At 45.1% G+C, this 21,571-nt stretch overlaps 3 protein-coding genes and 1 long non-coding RNA gene across 4 annotated transcripts in view; all 4 read left to right on the plus strand.

Moving 5' to 3' along the window:
* The window catches only part of LOC311369536 (E3 ubiquitin/ISG15 ligase TRIM25-like), a 163,160-nt gene extending 158,379 nt beyond the window's left edge, over positions 1–4,781 (plus strand). The window contains exon 3 of the mRNA XM_084487764.1: positions 4,230–4,781. Coding sequence (XP_084343890.1) covers positions 4,230–4,777 — 548 coding nt within the window. The 3' untranslated portion in view covers positions 4,778–4,781. The remainder of the gene's footprint in view (positions 1–4,229) is intronic.
* The window catches only part of LOC311369520 (NLR family CARD domain-containing protein 3-like), a 245,274-nt gene that overhangs the window by 156,413 nt on the left and 67,290 nt on the right, over positions 1–21,571 (plus strand). The window lies entirely within an intron of this gene.
* Positions 11,982–18,359, plus strand: LOC311369690 (B-cell receptor CD22-like; the record flags this gene model as incomplete). Its single annotated transcript, XM_084487910.1, has 7 exons — positions 11,982–12,014; positions 12,367–12,406; positions 13,186–13,557; positions 17,066–17,272; positions 17,535–17,801; positions 18,066–18,199; positions 18,327–18,359. 7 exons carry the CDS (start codon positions 11,982–11,984, stop codon positions 18,357–18,359), a joined length of 1,086 nt encoding a protein of 361 aa, XP_084344036.1.
* On the plus strand, positions 18,416–19,323 carry LOC311369565. Its single transcript, XR_014640153.1, has 3 exons — positions 18,416–18,515; positions 18,593–18,653; positions 18,996–19,323. It is a non-coding gene; the product is annotated as an uncharacterized lncRNA (long non-coding RNA).

A 21,571-nucleotide genomic window follows, 5' to 3' on the forward strand; every position in this document is an offset into this window, starting at 1 on the left:
AGATGAAAATAAGGGGGCCGAGGACTGAGCCCTGAGGGACCCCCTGCGGTACAGGAGAGAGGGTGGACGTGTGGCCAGAGAGGGAGACGAACTGTTGCCTGTCGGTGAGGTAGGAGGTGAGCCAGTCGTGTGCGGTGCCCTCAGCACCCTGTTGGCGCAGCCTTTTGAGGAGGATGGAATGGTGAACAGTATCAAAGGCTGCGCTGAGGTCTAGGAAAAGCAGGATGTTGAGGGCACCGCAGTCTGCAGAGGTGAGGAGATCATTTATGACTTTGACAAGGGCAGTTTCGGTGCTGTGAAGCAGGCGGAAGCCAGACTGGAGGGGTTCATAGAGGTTGTTTGACTGGAGGGGTTCATAGAGGTTGTTTGACTGAAGGGGTTCATAGAGGTTGTTTGACTGGAGGGGTTCATAGAGGTTGTTTGACTGGAGGGGTTCATAGAGGTTGTTTGACTGGAGGTGGGTGTGGAGTTGGGCGGCGACAATGCGTTCCAGAGTTTTGGAGAGGAACGGCAGGTTGGAGATGGGGCGGTAGTTGGAGAGGTTGGCTGGATCAAGGGTGGGCTTTTTGAGGATGGGGGTGATGGAGGCAAGTTTGTAGACAGAGGGAACATGACCAAGGGATAGGGACTGATTGAAGAGGGTGGTGAGGTGGGGGGTGAAGACAGGGAGGGAAGCCTTGGTTAGAGTCGTTGGGAGGGGGTCGAGAGAGCAGGTGGTTGTCTTGGACGCAGTGATGATGTCCAAAATGTGGGAGGAGTCAACAGGGGAGAAGGCAATGAAAGAAGGGAAGGGTGGGTGGTCAGGGAGGGGGGGGTGTAGGAATGGTGGGGGTGGCGGAGTTACTAACAGCGGCAGTCAGGGAGTTGTTGATTTGGGAGATTTTATGGTTAAAGGCGAGGAGGAAAGAGTTACAGAGGTCAGGTGAGGAGGGTTGATTAATGTCCGGAGGCTGGAGCAGTTTGTTGACGGTGGAGAACAGGATGCGGGGGTTCCGGTTGGTGCTGTTGATGAGGGTGGAGAAGTGGGCGGATTTAGCAGCATGGAGAGCGTCACGGTAGGAGGAGATGTGATGTTTGTAGGCTTCGGCGTGAGCGGTGAGGCGGGTTCGCTTGTATAACCGCTCGAGTTGGCGGCCAGTCTGTTTCATGGTGCGGAGTTCCGGGGTGTAACAGGGGGTGGAGTTAGTGAATGAGACAGAGGAAGTCTTCCAGGGGGAAAGGGAGTCAAGGGAGTCAGAAAGGATGGAGTTGAGCATGATGGCATAGTCGTCAGGGGAAGAGGGGGCAGAGTCAGGGGGGAAGGCAGAGGATATGAGCTGGGAGAGTGAGAGTGGGTTGATTGGTTTGATGTTGCGGTAGGAAAGGAGTGCTTTTTGGGATTATGGGGTGAGGGTAGAGGAGCGGAGAAGAGGATGCAGAGATGATCAGAGAGTGGGAAGGGGAGAGGATGGGGGTTAGATACGGGTAGGGAGGCGGAGCAGACTATGTGGAGGATATGGCCTTTGGTATGGGTGGGGAAGTCAATGTGTTTGGTGAGGTGGAAACAGGCGAGAAGGGAGAGGAAGTCAGATGTCAGTGGGGCGGTCGGCTTGTCCGTGTGGATGTTGAAGTCACCGGTAAGTAGGAGGCGGGAAGAGAGAGAGGACGCAATGGTGAGGAGTTCAGACAGTTCAGAGAGAAAAGATGGGTGTGGCTGCAGAGGACGGTAGATTAGAACAGTAGTGATAGAGTTGGGGAGGGAGAAGGCAAGGTGTTCAAAGGATGAGATAGATGGGAGGTTGAGGTTCAGTTCAGTGATGGACAGGGATTGTTTATGAAGAACGCCAACGCCTCCCCCTCGGCCAGAGAGGCGGGGTTTGGCAATGTAACTGTAATTGGAAGGAGTGGCTTGATTGAGAGCGTAGAAGTCCAGGGGCTGTTGCCATGTTCCACAGAGGAGGAGCAGATCGATGTTATTGTCCAGTAGCAGTTCAGATATAACGGGTGATTTGTTGGAGAGGGAGCGACAGTTCAGCAGTGCGAGGGAGATGGATGGGGGGCAGGGGAGGGGGAACGGAGGTTAGTGAGGTTGGCAGTACGGCAGGTGGGGGTGACGGGGGGGCAAGAGTTAGTCCAGAGTGAGGGGATGGGTGAGCCATGGGGGAGGTGTTGGTTGCGAGAGGGGCCAGAACCTGGATGGATGTAGCGGCGTCGGCGGAGGATTCCGGCTGTGCTGGCTGCAGGGGCAGCAGCAGCAGAGAGACAATGGTTATTGTTGAGGCGGTGAAGGTCAGCGGCGGTGTAGCTGAGTGGGCCAGAAGTTGGTGGAGTAGAGGAGAGAGTCCTAAGAGTCTGGAGTGGCAGGAGTGATAATCCAAGGTGGAGACGAGACATGACGGCAGATGAAAGAAGGTCGGGTAGTATATTGGTGGTGGCTAGTAGCTGATTGGCTAGAAGCAGGGAGGCAGTGAGTTGTGTGTTGTTGCGTAAGACTTGCGTGGATTTCTGACTAAAACTTTGCGGACACCAAAATCTGGAAAGCTGATGCTCACAAAAAAATCTGGATGTATCAATCCTTGCGTAAGCACGATTTCACACAGATTCTCTTTGTACATCCCAATTAACGTGAAATTGAGCGCACATGCACGAGCCCGTCTCTCCACCCATTTCCATCTCCACCCGTCTCCTCCCTCATTTAATATGCTAATTCGTATAAATAAACCTGCAGTAGTGCGCTCGTTAGGAGAAAGGAGAACATGGAGAAAGGAAGAAAAAATAACTTTAGTGAATGCGAGGTGGAGGTGCTGATTTCGGAGGCAGAGGCCAGAAATAAGATCTTGTTTGGCTCTCTTTCCTCCGGAATCAGCACCAAAAGCAAAAAACTGGCGTGGGAAAACGTTGCCAGGTCGATCAATGAGGTTGGGGCCGAAAGCCGAACTGTGGCTGACATTTAAAAAAGTAGTCGGACAACGTCCACTATTGTAGTCCACTATTGTAGTCCACTATTGTAGTCCATTGTTGTAGTCCATGAGGGAGAGAGAGAGGCCGTTTCTCAATTTGCGTTCTCGTCTGTACTTGTGTACTTTGCGTTCTCGTGAAACGTCATCAGTCGTAGCCCAAGTACTGTTCCAATTCCAAGTACGCATCAAGTCAAGTACAGTCGTAAAACCCGTGTGTGTTCTCGATGCGTTCTTAAACTGGCCGTTCCACCGAGGACGCATCGGAGGCGACTTGTGTGGACTTGGACCGTTAAATATCCCAGGATGCATTTCGCATTCCCATGTTTTAAAATATTAGTATGTAAGCTATAATAATAGGCTATATATAGGAACATTTGACATATATAACAAAAATGTAGGCCTATTCATTCAAAATTTTGACATACTATTTTAAAATTAAAGAGGCTGGGGTTTTGTTTAATATAATTTGTTTTTATTGTATAAGTCGCTGATAGAGGAAACCCATCACAACGGCAACGAAAATCTTGGTCGGATCCATCCGATCGTGTGTGTGTGTGTGTGTGTGTGTGTGTGTGTCTGTGTATTCTAATCTGTGTCATTTCTCGCTCATTCGTTATTATTATTATATCAATAGTCTACTCTCCAACTACATAGCCAGTTAGGCACGCGCATCTGTACCCTACATATAAAAAGTTGTGTGAATAGCTTATACACACGACAAGCATATCTTTTCATTTATATTCATTCAAAATATTGACATACTATTTTAAAATGAAAGAGGCTGGGGTTTAGTTTTATATAATTAGTTTAAATTGTTCAGTAGTATATGCCTACATGAGGCCGTAAAGCAGTTAACAGAGCTGAGGTGATGACGTCATCGAGACCGCTGCTGTTCCAATTGTAGGTGCGTACTCGCGTCCTCGGAAGTCTGTACTTGGAAGTCCGGACTGATTAAATATTATTGAAGATACAAATGTGTAGATTTGTTTAATAGTTTGAATGATGGTAAACGGTTGAATTTTGACCAAGTTATGATGTATTAAGTGGATGAAGTGTTGAAGAGGATAAAGCATGAATCAGCGTTTTGTGTGTGTGTGTGTGTGTGTGTGTGTGTGTGTGTGTGTGTGTGTGTGTGTGTGTGTGTGTGTGTGTGTGTGTGTGTATGCCTGAGCGTCCTTGGATTTAGCATCCTAGCATATCTAAGATGTCAATGCTTCCAGCAGTACTAGTGATGATGATGATGAAGATGCAGAAGGGTTCAGTAGCTCATCATGTCTTGTTCTCCGTCAGATGCCTGTGAACTCACACTGGACCCAAACACAGCCTACAGAGAACTCTCTCTGTCTGAGGACAACAGAAAGGTGACGCGGGTCGGAGAGGACCAGTCGTATCCGGATCACCCAGAGAGATTTGACTACTGGCTCCAGGTGTTGTGTAGAGAGGCTCTGACTGGCCGCTGTTACTGGGAGGTAGAGAGGAAAGGACGTGTTGGTATAGCAGTGACATACAGAGGAATCACAAGGAGAGGACGGGGTGATGACAGCCGGCTTGGAGGGAACAATGAGTCCTGGAGGCTTGATTGTTATGATGGTCATTACTCTGCCCGGTACAACGGTGGACAGACAGCCATCCCTCTCCCCCCCGCTGGCTCTACCAGAGTAGGAGTGTATCTGGACCGGCCTGCTGGCACTCTGTCCTTCTACAGAGTGTCCCCAGGTGGAGGAGGGTCCTCAGACACACTGACACACATCCACACCTTCAGGACCTCCTTCACCCAGGAGGACCTCCTCCCTGGGTTTATGGTATGGGGGGGCTCAGCGTCTCTGTGTGAGTTATAGTCTCTCTCTCCTCTCTCTCTCTCTCTCTCTCTCTCTCTCTCTCTCTCTCTCTACGTCCGGGCCGGGGACGGTTTAGGTTTAGGTTTGCGTCAGCGTCTCGTTATAGTATATATATATATATGTATATATATATATATATGTCTCTCTCTCTGTAGGAAAATGTGTGTGTGTGTGTGCACACACACACACACACACACACACAAACGTGTGTGCACACACACACACTGCTTTTGCGTCAGTGTCTCTAGGGCAGTTCTCGCTCTCTCGCTCTCTCTCTTTTACTCTCTGTCTCTCTCTTTTTTTCTCCCTCGGTCTCTTTCTCTCGCATCTTTCCCTCCCCCCCGTGTCTCCCCCTCCTCCCCCCCCTCTCCCTCTCCCCCTCCTCCCCCCCCCGTCTCCCTCCCCCTCCTCCCCCCCGTCTTCCCCTCCTCCCCCCATCTCCCCCTCCTCCCCCCGTCTCCCTCTCCCCCTCCTCCCCCCCGTCTCACCCTCCTCCCCCCCGTCTCCCTCTCCCCCCCGTCTCCCCCTCCTCCTCCCCCCGTCTCCCTCCCCCTCATCTCCCTCTCCCACTCCTCCTCGTCTCCCTCCCCCCCATCTCCCCCTTCTCCTCCCCCCCCGTCTCCCCCTCCCCCTCCTTTTTATGGGGCTTCCTAAAAGTTGATGATGATGAATCATGAAAGGAAGAGACTTTAAGGATCTCCCATAGGGTTAGCTAAGCAGCTTTTATTAAGATCTCATTTTTAATTTGAAATGTATATTAAATACATATTGATGGTAAATCACATGTTTTTTATGCAACTATATATTTGTAATTTTCAGACATAAACATGTTTGTTCTATGGACTATGATATCATCATTTTTGTCCTAATCAGATTTTATATTTCATTCATAATAACCAAGAGGTCTATGGGATAATGTTGCATGTTGTAAATGACTTTAAACTGAATCTTGATTCCTTTTGTTCTGTTGGGAACCAAACGGCCGCAGAACATGTTCAGTTATTAAAGATACGTGCACACCTGTTTATGATTAGTAAAGTCTGCAGCTTCTATTGTTTCAGTCCTTGTGTTTATTGTGTACATGTAAGGGACCATTTTTCTGTTGTATTTGTTCATGAAGCATAATGATAATAAACAACTCAGTGGATCAACTGAATGTTCTCGTGTGTTCAGCCCATCATCATTCTCCTTTTATTACTAAATAATGCTTACATAAGTGCTTTAAGATGTTTTAGTCTCTCTCTCTCTCTCTCTCTCTCTCCCCCTCCTCCCCACCTTCCTCGGTAACACCCCACCCCCCCCCCCCCCCCCCCCCCCCCACGGCATGTCGGACTGGCGGCATGTAACCGGGATATTTGGCACAGAGAAGACGGTCGGCGACATCTGGAGTTGACCAAAGGTTAGTGTGATATACTGTGCTCAAACAAACAGCTTCAACAACATGTTTTCTGGAACTCATATACTACGTTTACTTGTTGGGAAAACACCACAACATGTCTCCTTTAAGGATGAACTACTGCCACACCGCTCACATGACCGTTCAACAGGTAGCTCTCATGCGCATGCGACTGATTGGCGACTACTGTTGTTATCACGTGACACGCTGCGCGGATCAAATCGTGTTTATCTTATGTCCGATATCCGATCCAGCGTACTGGGCCAATATCGGACCGACGCCGTGGATCGCATCGGGACGTCCCTGGTATCATCTATAGTTGTACGTGAGCGCTGTAAACAAGTGTTTCATGTTTTTTACAACTGCTTTTGTTTTGTGTTGCGGATTTTAGCCAGAGATGGATTCCTACAGCACACAGTCAGTGGCTGGTCCAAACGGTGGATTCATCCTCCTCAGCCAAACGTCAGCAGCACGGTGGGCATAGACAGAGAGAGGCACAGCCAGCCTGCTCCCAGTACAACAACCACACGGGACCACACAGCTCCAACAACACTCAGGACCCCAGAATACACTGATTAATGAGCGGCCCGTGGGTGTACTTTATACGTTGATCATGCGATGAAATTGAACAAAAAAACAAAACCAATGTAATAATTGGAATGACGTAAAAAAGAGCCTACGGTACATTATGTAAATCTGTGTATTGTTTTTTGTTAACAGGGACCATGTATAGAACAGGTTCTATACCAGGGTTAGCTGAACAGCTCACCTGGTAGGATATAGTTTGTGCAATAAACCAGCAGACCGAGATAGAGTTCACTTCAAACATTGTTTGAAGGACTAGTGCCCCCCCTGGTGGTATAAGGAGGCATTACACTCGCTCACCCACCCACAAATATCGATCTTTACAAGGGTAGGTAGACTCTCTCTCTCTCTTTCTTTCTCTCTCTCTCTCTCTCTCTCTCTCTCTCTCTCTCTCTCTCTCTTTCTCTCTCTCTCTCTCTCTCTCAATTCCATTCAATTCAAAAAAGCTTTATTGACATGAGAAAGATACATTTGCATTGCCAAAGCAGGTGAACAATAAAATAAAAAGGGTTAGAAAATAAAATAAAAAGGTAAAAAGGTCAGGCATATAATATCTAATATAATAAGTATAAAACGTTAAATACAAAATATATATACATATCAATTAGTATGCTATAAAAGTACTGTAATGACCTCATCTGTGACTTAGGAATGTCCAAAGTACTCGTTCAACATTTATTGTTTCCAACCTGGTCACTGTATGGCCGTAACCAACGCACACCACAACACACACAACCAGCGGTCCATCGGAACACACGCCCACGGCGCGCTGAGCGCTGCATTAACGTCCTGCTAGTTGGTTCATGTAGATGTTGAACAGGGTCGGACTCAAGCTGCATCCCTGTCTCACACTCTGTGGGAAGAAGTCTGTGTGTTCCTATCTTAACGGCACATGTGTTGTTTGTGTACATGGACTTTATGACGCCGTAAGTTTTTCCTCCAACACCACTTTCTATTCATTTAAACAACAGACCATCATGCCAAATTGAGTCAAAGCCTTTTTTTTTTAAGTCTACAAAGCAGGAGAATAGTTTGCTTTTGTTTTGGTTTGATTTGGTAAGAAGCAGATTTGGTTTTTGCTTATGGCATTATTGTCAGTCAGGAAGTTAAGGAGTCTGCTATTTATAATCATACATATCATTTTACCGAGGTTGCTGTTGACACAGACCCCTCTGTAGTTATGAGGGTCAAATTGATCTCCACTTTTGTGGATTGGGCTAATCAGTCCTTGGTTCAAATATTGGGTAAGATCCCGGAGCTAAGAACAGTGTTAAGCAGTTTTAGAATTGCCAGTTGGAATTTGATATCTGTATATTTAATAATTTAATTTAGAATACCATCAACACCACAGGCCTTTTTTAAGTTTAAGGGAACTTATTTTGTCCTGTAGTTCTTTTAATGTGATTGAAGAGTCTAGTGGGTTCTGATCATCTTTAATAACTGATTCTAATGTTTATAGTTTATCTTGGATATGTGTTTGTTCTTTGTTCTTTACAATGGGCCAAAGACATTGGAGAAGTGATTTATCCATAAATCTCCATTCTGAATGCTCAATTCTTCCCGTTTTTGTTTGTTTAGTGTGTTCCAATTTTCCCAGAAATGGTTTGAGTCGATGGATTCCTCAATTTGGTTTATCTGGTTCCTAACGTGTTGGCCCCTTTTTCTCCTTATTGTGTTTCTGTTTTGTTTTAAGGTCTCATGATAATGGAGACTGGTATTGTGGTTGTCTGGGTCCCTATGTTTCTGATCTGACAGGTTTCTCAATGTTTTCCTAGTGTTTTTGCATTCGGTGTCTAACCACTTATCGTTAATGTTGTTTTTGTTCTTAGTGTGAGACCTTCAGGTTTGATTGTAAGGCTGAGATGTTGAATATGTTGTTAAGGCTTTCTACTGCCATGTTGATCCCTTCATTGCTGCAGTGAAAGTTTTTGTCTAGGAAGTTATCTAAATGTAAAGTGTCTGAATGTGTTTTTGCTTCATGGTGTTCTGATATGTTTCGACACTGCTCTCCTTCCATCTATAGCATTTGTTGATAGTGTGTGGTTTGTTTTAATGCCTCTTGGTTAGGTGTTGGTCTATGTAGGCAGGCTGTGATTTTGCTGTGGTCTGATAGTGGTGTTAAGGGGCTGACTGTGAAAGCTCTGAGAGATTCAGGGCTAAGGTCTGTGATAGAATAATCTCTCTCTCTCTCTTTCCGAGTCCTTCCGCTTAGCAGAGTTTGTAGATTATTTCAAGACATGTTTACGTGTGTGGACAAACTAAGCCATTTATCTGTCCCTGAACACACTTTATTCTTTCTAGTGACATTGAAGCACATGGACACGCCCCTCGGCCTCAAGTCCAGAGACCATTCACCTTCATCCTCTCACTCGTAACCAGAGCCGGACAGTAACGGAGTACATTTACTTGAGTACAGTACTTATCTGTATGAAATATATATCTATACTATCTGTACTTTACTCAAGTAAGGAAGCTGTGTACTCTGTCCGCCTCTGCCCATTTTACAAATATGGTTTAATGCATCTGTACCTGTGAGCTACAAAGGCACCCAATAATAATAATAATAATAATAATAATAATAACAATAATAATCTCAATATTATTGAATAATGATAATGAAAATAACAAACCTTATCTTATTATCTGGACCTGTGATCATGATATGGTGGCTGAGGTCTGGATATTTGTGTACATATGATCCTTCTTGTGTAGGTTCTTCTATTCATACATGATGTGTATTTATCAGAGATGGGGGACTCCAGTCCAGTGACTTGACTCCAGTCAGACTCCAGTCACCAGATTGAGGACTTGTTCAACAGTGATTAAAGACTTGACTTGGACTTGTATCCAGGACTTGAGACTTGACTCAAGTCTCTTGCATGCAATGACTCGACAAGTCACCGCTGTCTTAGTTAATATGTAAATTATCAAAAATATATATTTTTGTCGATTGTATGTTTCCTTTTGCATGTGGGCGAACCTGGCAACCTGTGATCTCTACCAAGTGACGCACGCGCACCGTAACTCTAGCGGTAGAGTGGCCGGCCGGCTGGAGCTTCCAAGATGGAAGGTGTTCGTACGAGTCCTACTGCTCCTATAAGTCAGAAGTGCCGAGAGCTTACTGTTTAAATGATATCGTCCACAACACAAGCACTCAATAGTGTTCGGATCGGGGACACACTCCTCCGGCGGGAGTCCGCATACGGCAACAATCCCTTTCTCCTCCATGTCGCGGTTCAATCTGGACTTCAGAGTCAAAGCCACAGCTCCCTCCTTTCCCCCAAGTCCTTCTCCTCCATGGCCGCAGCGTGGACACTTCAACCTGCACTGAATGCATGCGCGCTCCCGCGGCCGTGGATACAATTATTATAGGGGGTTAGGGTCTCTCTCTCTCTCTCTCTCTCTCTCTCTCTCTCTCTCTCTCTCTCTCTCTCTCTCTCTCTCTCTCTCTCTCTCTCTCTCTCTCTCTCTCTCTCTCTCTGTATCCCAAACATTTTAACTTTTGAGTGGTCATTGGGGAATTATGGAGCACATTGGCACATCCTCTCTCAGGGGATTGTTAATGAAACAGGGATGTTTTTTTTTATAAAGTCCAACTACTGGAGTTGTGTTTGTTAAGCCTATTATGCCAGGCATTATTCTTCACTGGTTGGAAGGTTCTAATAAAGAAATGGAATACCAGTAATCATTGGTCTTCGATTTAATTAATTATAGTGACTGGCATGTATATTGATAACCCAATGGAATTGACTTTGCATGAATTTGGTAATTTAAATATGTAGTTTATCATGTTGATTGCCATGTTAAGTTGGCGAAACTTACAGTAGCTTCACATGTAGTGAACTACTTTTGCTGTGTTTGTGTAACTTAGCTTGCTACATTTGGCTGGTGGGAGCATCTGTGTAGTGAAGGTTCATTCATGGCAGAGTAACTGATAGCTTAGCTCACTACATCTTCAAAGTAGCTTGCCCAACACTGGTTTTCATCATGTTGACGTTTGAGGCCTAATTACATTTTTTCTATATTTCTCTGACACATGCACACACACTCCACTATCCCAAATGCACACACGCACACACGCACGCACACACACACACACACACACACACACACACACACACACACACACACACACACACACACACACACACACACACACACAGGGTGAGGCCTCTTTGAAGTATTGGACATATAAGTCATACTTCAAGTTCATTCTTAGTTCAACTTCATTCTTTGATGCACTGTATTTTGCAACATATTAAAATATTTGCTGCAAATAAAAGTCCATCACTTTAAGAAGGTTGTCCACCAGCTTATTTTATTTCTATGATTTGACTTGCTTGACCTAAGATATGACTTGACTTGTCTTGACTCGACTCTCACAAAAATGACTCGGACTTGCTTGAGACTCGAAGGTGAAGACTTGGGACTTGCTTGAGACTTGCACATGTGTGACTTACTCCCATCTCTGATTGCATTTACAGAACCTCAGGACTCTGAAACAACCTTCTGAATGCTCTGACCTGCTTGTAGAAACTGTAAAATAAAAAGCGTGTAGAATATGCTACAAAGCCTGTAGAAATGACAGCTTTCTCAATCCCAAATGCACACACGCACACACGCACACACACACACACACACACACACACACACACACACACACACACACACACACACACACACACACACACACACACACACACACACAGGGTGAGGCCTCTTTGAAGTATTGGACATATAAGTCATACTTCAAGTTCATTCTTAGTTCAACTTCATTCTTTGATGCACTGTATTTTGCAACATATTAAAATATTTGCTGCAAATAAAAGTCCATCACTTTAAGAAGGTTGTCCACCAGCTTATTTTATTTCTATGATTTGACTTGCTTGACCTAAGATATGACTTGACTTGTCTTGACTCGACTCTCACAAAAATGACTCGGACTTGCTTGAGACTCGAAGGTGAAGACTTGGGACTTGCTTGAGACTTGCACATGTGTGACTTACTCCCATCTCTGATTGCATTTACAGAACCTCAGGACTCTGAAACAACCTTCTGAATGCTCTGACCTGCTTGTAGAAACTGTAAAATAAAAAGCGTGTAGAATATGCTACAAAGCCTGTAGAAATGACAGCTTTCTCAGGTTGGACGGGGAAGTTTGGGCATGGAAAACAGGGCAAACATATTAAACTTTAGGAATCGTTCATTTCAAATATCTCCAACATGGACTTCAGATATGGCCATGATGCTCTGGAGGTGAGAGAGAGTGTAGTGGAGTCAAAAGTATATTATTTGTATTCCAAATGTAGTGGGGTTAGAGTCATACATTTCTAAAAAAATGTTTAGTCAAGGAAAGAGACAGATACTCGAAAAATGTACTCAAGTAAATGTACTTTGTTACTGTCCACCCCTGCCCCAAGGCCATTTCTGCCACAGTCATTATTTGAGATCATCCCAGTGATACCACCAACCCATCCCCCATGTCTTGTTGATTGGTCAGAAAGTGACTCTGAACCAATCCCAGCAGTCCATGATATTTCCGCTGCGTATAAATTGTGTGTAGATAAAGGAACTACTTCAACATTACTGTGCGTCTTTTCACAACCAGGCCGACCACAGACACCATCAGACCAGCTTCTTCCTCTACAGTAGGATGCTTTATTTCCTTTACTTCTTCTTTTATTGCTTATGAACCTGACCTTCATCTCTACAGCACTGGTACTGAGAACTATCACATAATATAAATGAATAAAAACATGTAGGTACTCTCAGCTAAAACACCAGGAAGGATTTGGATTTTATTTTCTACCTGCAGGTGTGTTTAAATATCTCAACGTGAGAGAGGAGAGGAGAAACTATGAAAATGTCTTCAGCAGTGAGAGTATTTCTATCTCTCCTTCTGTCACTATCAGGTTGGTACTTTGACATTCTGAGCAATTAGTTGAACTCTTTCAATGAGTAACAAGCAAACAGCTGGACTCTGCAGAGGGTGAAACCACAGCATGTTGTAAATAGAGACATTAAATAATCCACCTCTAGAACGCTGTGGTTAGGATGATCAAAACGCACAAAGAAAATGGTAATGTTAAATATTCCACTTAAATACCATGATAAATATCCTGTCTTTGTTTTTCATCCATCCATCAACAATTTGTAGATCTTTATGTAGATATTGATATTCTGGGTATTGTTACATTTGCGTGTTGCAGATATATTTGAGATTAAAATAAAGACTTGACTGAGGGCATTTCCTGCTGGCTCTGTCACTTCCTTTTGTTCTCATTTTTGCACGTGAACTTGAACCCGCAGTTCAGTGGTCGCATGTCTCTGCAGCCTCCTTATCTCTATGGATCTCATGATCTTGCTTTTCCTCAGTTGAACCTCTGTCTTGTTCATTCTCAATGAGATGTGTTTTTCTGTTTTACAGCACTAAAGGGTAATCGTAACTTGGCAGTGAGTTACACAACTAGTAATGTCTGTGCGTTAAGGGGATCAACAGTTAACATCAGCTGTGTGTATGAATACCCTTACAAACTACAGAACCGCTCTGCCCCGGTAGAAAGACTGTGGTTTACTGAAGAGGCAAACCAACCTAATGGACTGCTAGGTGATACAGCCTATGCAGGTCGTGTTGAACAGAGCTGTGAAGAGATCATCTGCAGCTTGTCCAGCTGTAAAGGAAAGTGTACCCTGATAATCAAAGACCTGAGAAACACTGACTCTGCTTGGTACAAGTTTAGGTTCATAACAAACCAGACAGGATTTACTGGTCCAACTGGAGTGAAGTTATCAGTGACAGGTATACTCTGATGACTTATAAGACTACCCAACATTGTGTGTGTGTGTGTGTGTGTGTGTGTGTGTGTGTTCTGTAAGGTCTGTAATCCAATCATTTTGAATAACAGTTTTTCTCTTGGACCCAGATCTCCAGGTCTCGTATATCAAACCAAATCTGAGATGTTCTAGTGGTTACACATGTGAACTAGCTGGTAACCCTAACTACATCTGGTACAAGAACGGACGGCATTTCAATGGAAGTTTATATATAAACCCTATCTACTATGACAGCTATTCCTGCGCTGTTGAAGGATACGAACGCCTCCATTCCCCTTTTGTGTGTAAGTCGACTCCGCACTGACATGAGGGCAGATGTTATGGAGCGTTTTGTAATAACTACATGTGTTATGAATGGACAACGCGTGTGTGCAGCCTTACCAGTAGAAAGATACTTCACACTCTGTAAAGTCATAAGAGAAACATATTTTCTGTCACATTGTGGTGGAGGGAATAGTTTCTCTATCATAATATATAAGAGGACACTTATTAAGAATACATATTAGAAAGAATAGTAACACTTGACAATATGGGTACATTAATTTACTGTTGATTCAGTAAATGCAGTAATAAGCATTAATATATATATTAGCACAGGAGTTAGGGTTCATGGGTAAGGTTAGAGCTAGGGTTAAGTCTAGCCATATGAGCTAATGTATAAATCAATACCTTAGTTAACATGGACACCATTAGTCAATTATTACTAGACCATTAGTGAACTGGTTATTCAATGTAAGTTAAAGTTAATGACTGCTTTAATTAATGTTAATGTTGTCAAGTGATCCCAAAGGAATAAGTAGGAACTACTATGGAAGTAAATCTGTCATCGGATTTTGAAAATAAAAAGCCATTGAATTTTAAGCACTGAATATTCATGCATTGAAATAAAGTACCTGGATTTTTTTTACACTGAATTAAAGCCATTGAATTTTTAGCTCTGAATATTTATGCATTGAAATAACGTATCCGATTTTTTTTCTTCTGAATTGAACTAAATATTCAAAGTTCAAGTAATATTTAAATTCAAGTAGTCTAAATTCAGATTCAAAATGCTATGTATTCATTTTAACTTAAATATTTTCAACGTCCCCAAATTCAACATGCCGGGAGCAATCGAGAGCAATCGATCCCAGATGCTAGATCGCGGTCAAGCAAGGAGAGCGAGCGGGTGTTACACCGTATTCTGCGACCCACCGGAAAGTGTGACCCCAGGGGGCGCTGTTGTACATTTTTTGCAACATGCACGAGTTTGAAGTGTAGACAGGCATCAGGCCTGAAGTGGTTCACGTGCGGAAACACGCACAAGCTTAAAACGTAACGTTTGTATCATCATCGATCACTCGGGATGGGTGCATTCGTTTTGGACACCGTCGGCTGAAGCAAAACGGTTGATATGCCTCTGTGGTGGCATAACGAGCCGACAGTATAGCGCACTGAGTGGCATGATACAGATAAGAGGATGATATGAGATATGAGAATTTAAATCAGGTTGCTGTCAGGCGCTTCTTCCCGAGGCACGCCGTGCGTCCACTGGAGCTACTGGCTGCAGCCGCTTCAGTTGCCACTCAATGCACGATACTGTCGGCTCTGCACTCTCGTGCCACAGCGGGCAGCGGGCTTCAGATCGCCCCAGACTCACACCAGTAGGCAAAGGGACCTCAGATCTCCCCAAATTGGTGCCCTAATAAATTGGGGTCTTAACCCACTACAATTACCCTTAGGCCTAAGTTGCATGCAAATCCAGCCAAGTCACTGCAATCACACACACACACACACACTGTGACAACCCGCTCCCCACCCGGGGGAACCGGGGGGTAGTGGTCGACGGGGTATACCGCCTTCACCCACCAGTCGGCAGCAGAGCGTGCGTCGGCACCCGGCGCAATCACCGGGATGCAACGCACCTGGCCGGAGGGGGGGAGAGTCGGCATAAAAGACGAGCATGGACGCACACCGGGGGGAACAAGAAGGACCAGCAAAGAGTCAATTGATAACGGAGAGTCTCATGGAGGCCACAGTTGATCTAATATTTGCATTGCCTTGTACCCATTGAGCCGAATAAACGCCGACTTCGGCTCACCCTGGAATCTGAGTGTGGTGCATTCCGTGTGTGTGAGTAATATTCGTCAACCGGGCTGCCACAACACGCACATGCACACTTCACATACAGTCATTAGTTCATTGTTTATTTCACAAACTGCAGTAAAAGGGTTAAAAAAACCGGTGTGCATTATAACAAAAACATAAATACCCCCCCCCCCCCCCACCTAATCGTGCTTAATAAATACATTTGATTTGATTGCATTTTACAATCCCATTCAATGGATAGGGTGATACGGTCCACCATCGTTGCCTCTTTCCCCATAAAAAGCTACAGTCAGGTTGATTTACCTTTGAGCATTTCCTATTATAGGCTACTGTGTAAAATGCTGTTTAGAATTAACGTTTGTATCAAGAAAGAGAGACCCATCATCACAGCCGTTTCGTTGACAAGGCTAAAACCTACTCTGCACATGCCTTCCCCCCGCATCAGAGTCAGGTATCCAACGAGTGACGCTCTTATTATTCCTGCTCGCTCTCCTTGCTTGACCGCGATCTAGCATCTGGGATCGATTGCTCTTTCCTGGGTCCCCCGACGTTAACGCTGAATTTCGTACCTTGAATTTTGCAGCTGAATTTGACATGTAGAATTTGGGGACGTTGAAAATATCTAAGTTGAAATGAATACATAGCATTATGAATCTGAATTTAGACTATTGCATTTTTTTACTTTGAATATTTAGTTAAATTCAGAAGAAAAAAAATCAGAAAAATTCAGAGCTAAAAAATCAATGGCTTTTTATTTTCAAAATCCGATGAGACAGATTTACTTCCATAAACTACAGCTTCTATTATAGTATATCTTTTTAGTTTCTACTATTGTAGTTTCTACTCTGGTATTTTCTCATTGAACTATACCAGATTGCTATTCTCTTAGTAAACACTAAGACTACAAATTCACCATATTAGTGCTTCAAGAGCTATTCCTTTCTCAGGTGTCTCTGTCTACAGTTGTTACAAAGTGTCCTACACCACCAGAACCATGTGTGTTCTGCAAGGAACATCAGTGGACATCTCCTGCACATACGGCCCGGTTAGAACAATCTATACATCAGATACATACTGGTATATATGGAGAGATAATCAACAGCCCAGGGACCTCATAACAGACTCTGAATATAAAGGCCGTGCTCAGTACCCTGACGAAAGGACAGAAAGCTCCACTCTGAGAATCACTGACCTCAAAGTCACAGATTCAGCAGAGTACCGCTTCAAGTTCAAAACATATCACCATGAATGGAAAGGTGATTTACATGGTACAACTCTGACCGTCACAGGTAATACTTTATATATAGTCGGCCAATAATACTAATAATATTCAACAGTTAGGACTCTACAGTGGTTTAATTATATACTATATATTACTTATTCAGGCCTGAGCGTGGACGTGACCCCTGTTGCCACGGTGACAGAGGGCCAGAGAGTGACACTGAGCTGTATCACCAGTTGTCCTCTGACTGGTCCACCCTCCTACATCTGGTACAAGAACAACGTTTCCCTGTTGGAGGAACCAAATAACCAGCTGGTTCTGGAGCACGCCACCCCGAGGCATGCTGGGAAGTACTCCTGCTCCGCCAGAAGTGACCGACCCCTCCGCTCTCCCCAAAAGACCCTCACCGTTCAATGTACCATGTGTATATTACATCCCACTTCATCTGTTTCTGATTGGCCCAGTTTACCTGTGACTGCAATAACACTGTTGAGCCAGAGGTGGTGACTGCAGTCTGATGTTTCTCTTTGGTGACTCTTTAAAGAAAAGGGCAATGATACTAGCCTGACATGTTTGCTAATACTTTTGTGATACATTTAACTAACACTTGTTATCAACACACCTGCCACCAGATGCTCCAAAGACCCCCTCAGTGAGCGTGAGTCCCTCTGGTGAGATAGAGGAGGGCAGCTCAGTGACTCTGAGCTGCAGCAGTGATGCCAACCCAGCAGCTAACTTCTCCTGGTTCAAGGTTACTACAGATGATTCCTCCAGAGTGACGGGCCTGGGTCAACAGGTCGTCTTTGATCACATCCAGTCTTCAAACACTGGACAATATCTCTGTGAAGCTAAGAATGAGAGAGGGACAGCATCAGAATCCATCTCCATCGATGTGAAGTGTGAGTAAAACACACAATACAGAGAAATTATCTAAACCTCGTCTACATGAATCATCCCAAAGGGCAAACATCACTCTCTGCTATTTTTTGATATGAGAGTACTGTTTAAAATGCTAAAAGTTGAACGTCATATGGAGCAGTTCTCTCATATTTAAGATATTTATTCATCATGTATTCAATTCAAAAGCTCTCAAAGCTTTTCTTTCCAATATCGTTAATACTAATCCACGTTATGTTTCAACATGTTTTTACAATGACCTCCAGATGGGCCTAAAAACACATCTGTGTATTCAAGTCCCTCTGGTGAGATAGAGGAGGGCAGCTCAGTGACTCTGAGCTGCAGCAGTGATGCCAACCCAGCAGCTGACTTCACCTGGTTCAAGGACCGTGAAGACTCAGTGGGACAATCAGGACAGGACTACACCATCGCTCATATCTCATCCCAGCATGGAGGAAACTATTACTGCAGAGCGCATAATGGAATCGGATGTCATAATTCCACCTTGTTGTTCATTTATGCGACAGGTAATCGTTCATCTGATAGACCAACCCCTTTGATGTATCAAAGGGTCAGGTTTAAGGACTTGAGCACACAGTCTAATACTGGCCTATGGATGTTGCAGGTTCCTCACCATCACCACACACACTAGTTGCTGTAGGAACCGCTGCGGCCTTACTATCCCCCATAGCCCTCCTCGTCTTCCTCTGGATGAGGTATATTCTCTCTCTCCCTTCATTCTTTGACATGGATTTCTCCTGCTGCTTCTTCATCTGTCTGTTCTCTTCCCCAGGAGAAAGAAGGCGTCCAGAAAAGCCCCTGGGCTGGGAGGACGGCCAGAGACCGAGGAGGGGGTGAGACACAGGAAGTCATTTAACTAACCCATGATGGAACGAACACACAGTGGAAATACCCCGAGGCAACGCCCCAAACCACATGTGAAACGTGACTTCTTTCTTTAGCGAGTGGTCTTGTCTGTTGCTCTAGCCCTGTCAATATGCAAACATAAGAGATGATGCCCAATGAAGAAATGCTGTTGGAGGTGAAAGGCAAAACCCTCAATTTAGTGGTTGAGTGGTGGATCCACGGTCCTACCCCAGCGACGGTAGCCAGCTCTGGGTCAAGGCCAACCGGCATGAAGCCTTTTAAAAGGCTTTTCTAATGGACCTTTCTGTCTCTCCCTCTCTCCCTGTCAGTCTCTTCCTGTTCCTGTGTATGACAACGTCTTAGCTGGGACCAATCGCTTGGCTCCTTCAGCACAGAGTGAACCAATAGAACAGCAGGATGACCTTCACTATGCCAGCGTCCACATCCACCGATTGGCTGGCTCCAATGTCCAATCAGATCGGTCAGAGGAGGTCCTTTACTCTACGGTCAACGTTCAAAGAGCCAAGGCTGTCCCTGAATGAGCTTCTCATGATATCAGAAGAGAAAAAGAGTCAATATTCTGACCTCCTCATTTTTCACCTGCTTTAGCAATGTTATCGTTTGTTTCTCATGCCAATAAAGCTTTTTTGAATTGAATTGAGTTGAAGAGAGAGAGATCTGTATTCCACTTGTCTGGATCAAAGGTTGCTGTGTAGACTCACAGCACTCCCTCCATCACACACACACACACACACACACTCACTCACTCACTCACTCACTCACTCACTCACTCACTCACTCACTCACTCACTCACGCCTGCTACTGAAGTGGCTGAACCAAATGTGAAATGCGGACCCTTATCTACGTGTGAATGGGAGGTAAGAACTGCACAGTTTCCGTTGACATTATTTTGATATTTATCCTTACCAGACGGTTACTATTGGCTGCTCTGAAGTATATTATGCTTGCAGATTAGTTTATCTTCAGAAACGACGAAAATGGTATGAATTGACTTCCAGCTGCTCGTACAGCAGGTAGATTTGTCTACGTTCTAGTCTCATTTCACTCTACTTAGTCACACTTAGTATTTCACAAGGTGCTAGGTGAGCAGAGGCGTGGCCACGGCGGGCCTGGACGGGCCTAGGCCCGCCTCATTGTCAGTGTTGCCCGTCCAATCAGAGGGCTTTCCTTCGTTTACGTTCACCATCTAAAAAAGGCGCTCAAGTCACCGCTCGTCTGAGAGCTCAAGAATCAGTCACATCGCAAACAGCCGGCAGCTCCTCCCCCCTCCCCTCCTGAACGTTTCTGTGAGAGCCCTCCCACTTTACAAATATAAGAAATAAAGACATAGAGCCATCAGACATTAGGCCTGTCTGTTGAGGAGGACTCTCTCTCTCTCTCTCTCTCTCTCTCTCTCTCTCTCTCTCGTATACCCCTGCTCAAGTCTCTCTCATATATATTAGCCCAGGGGTGGGCAATTAATGTTCCCAAGGGGTCACATGAGAAACAGGGACTGTTGTGGAGGGCCGGACCAATAGGCTAAACTCAATTCTGCTCAATATTAATTTTATCTCTTTATAAAAAGCAGTAAATTGTAAGGTCTTTGATAAGCTGCTACTGGTAAGAGTAAATGTTATGATTAGGACATGAAAAAAGTGAATCATAAATAGTACAAAGTGCAATTATGTCATTTAATCAACATCCACAAAAGCTATTGTGAACAAAATGTGCATGTCTTTGCCATCTTTCAAAGAACAGCATTCATAACTTTATACAAAGTGTTATTATCTTTTTGTTTGTAGTCTTACTATGTTTGGTTAAAAGCTCGGCACTCTGTATCGACCTTTCTTTTGTTCCCATAAGCTGACACTTCTGAGGGGTAACAGCTCATCCACGTCTCAGTTCGCGCCTCGCCAACACGGGGGTCCGACACGTGGCATTTCTTCTTCTAATTATTTTTAATTGCGACTTGCAACCAGAGAAGAAGAAGCTGCATACGCTCACACAAAAAAAAAATCGAAAATAAAAGCAATGCAGTTGTAGTCCATGCATGATGTACCTTTATTTAGATTTCTGACTTCCCATTGAGCTCAGTCCGGGGGCCGTACAATGCCCAGGTCTGTATTAGCCTATGCAAGCAGCTTGGTTAGGTAAAAAAAAGATGTGTAGACAAGGTCATGTGTGTATTGTTTGGTCATTTGTGTGTGTGTGTGTGTGTGTGTGTGTGCGTGCGTGCATGCGTGTGTGTAGCTTTGTGGGCGGTTCTATGACGATGTTGCTATTATGACGCTGAGATAAATGAGCTTTGCGCCCGACGCAACTAAATTGGTTGGTCTGAAACCTGTAGGCGTGTTCTGGGCGTAACGTGCAATAAACCAATGAGAGTTCCATCTCCCATCCCCTTTAAGAGCCATGAGCGCATTTGACTTGACGAGTTGATATTTTGACAGCGCGTTTGCAGTCTCCGCTGAGAGAACTGAGCCGCACCGCTCGGTGGAAACGAGGCCCCCAGCAGGACCCACGGTAGGGCCCCCAGCAGGACCCCGGCAGGACCCCTGGCAGGGCCCCCAGCAGGGCCCCCGGTAGGGCCCCCAGCAGGGCCCACGGTAGGGCCCTCAGCAGGGCCTCCAGCAGGGCCCCAGGCAGGGCCCCGTAACACGAGGGACTGTGTGCTGGGCGTGGGGGTCTTCGGGGACCAGTGGCCCCTCAGGTGGGGGCTGTGTCACGGCCCTGGTCGCCAAGTCTGATGCCGCAAAGGACCCTGGGAGAATGGGCCCCTGAGGTAGAGGTGTGTGTGGTACTAGCGGTGTGTTCCTGGTGTGTGTGATCACTATGAAGGCCCCTCTCAGGGTGGTGTGTAGGGGCCCCCAGAGCTGAGAACGGCCTTCAGCCTGAACTCCGTCT

This window comes from Micromesistius poutassou (assembly GCF_964030765.1).
Source record: "Micromesistius poutassou genome assembly, chromosome: 24".
Classification (NCBI taxonomy): Eukaryota; Metazoa; Chordata; class Actinopteri; order Gadiformes; family Gadidae; genus Micromesistius; species Micromesistius poutassou.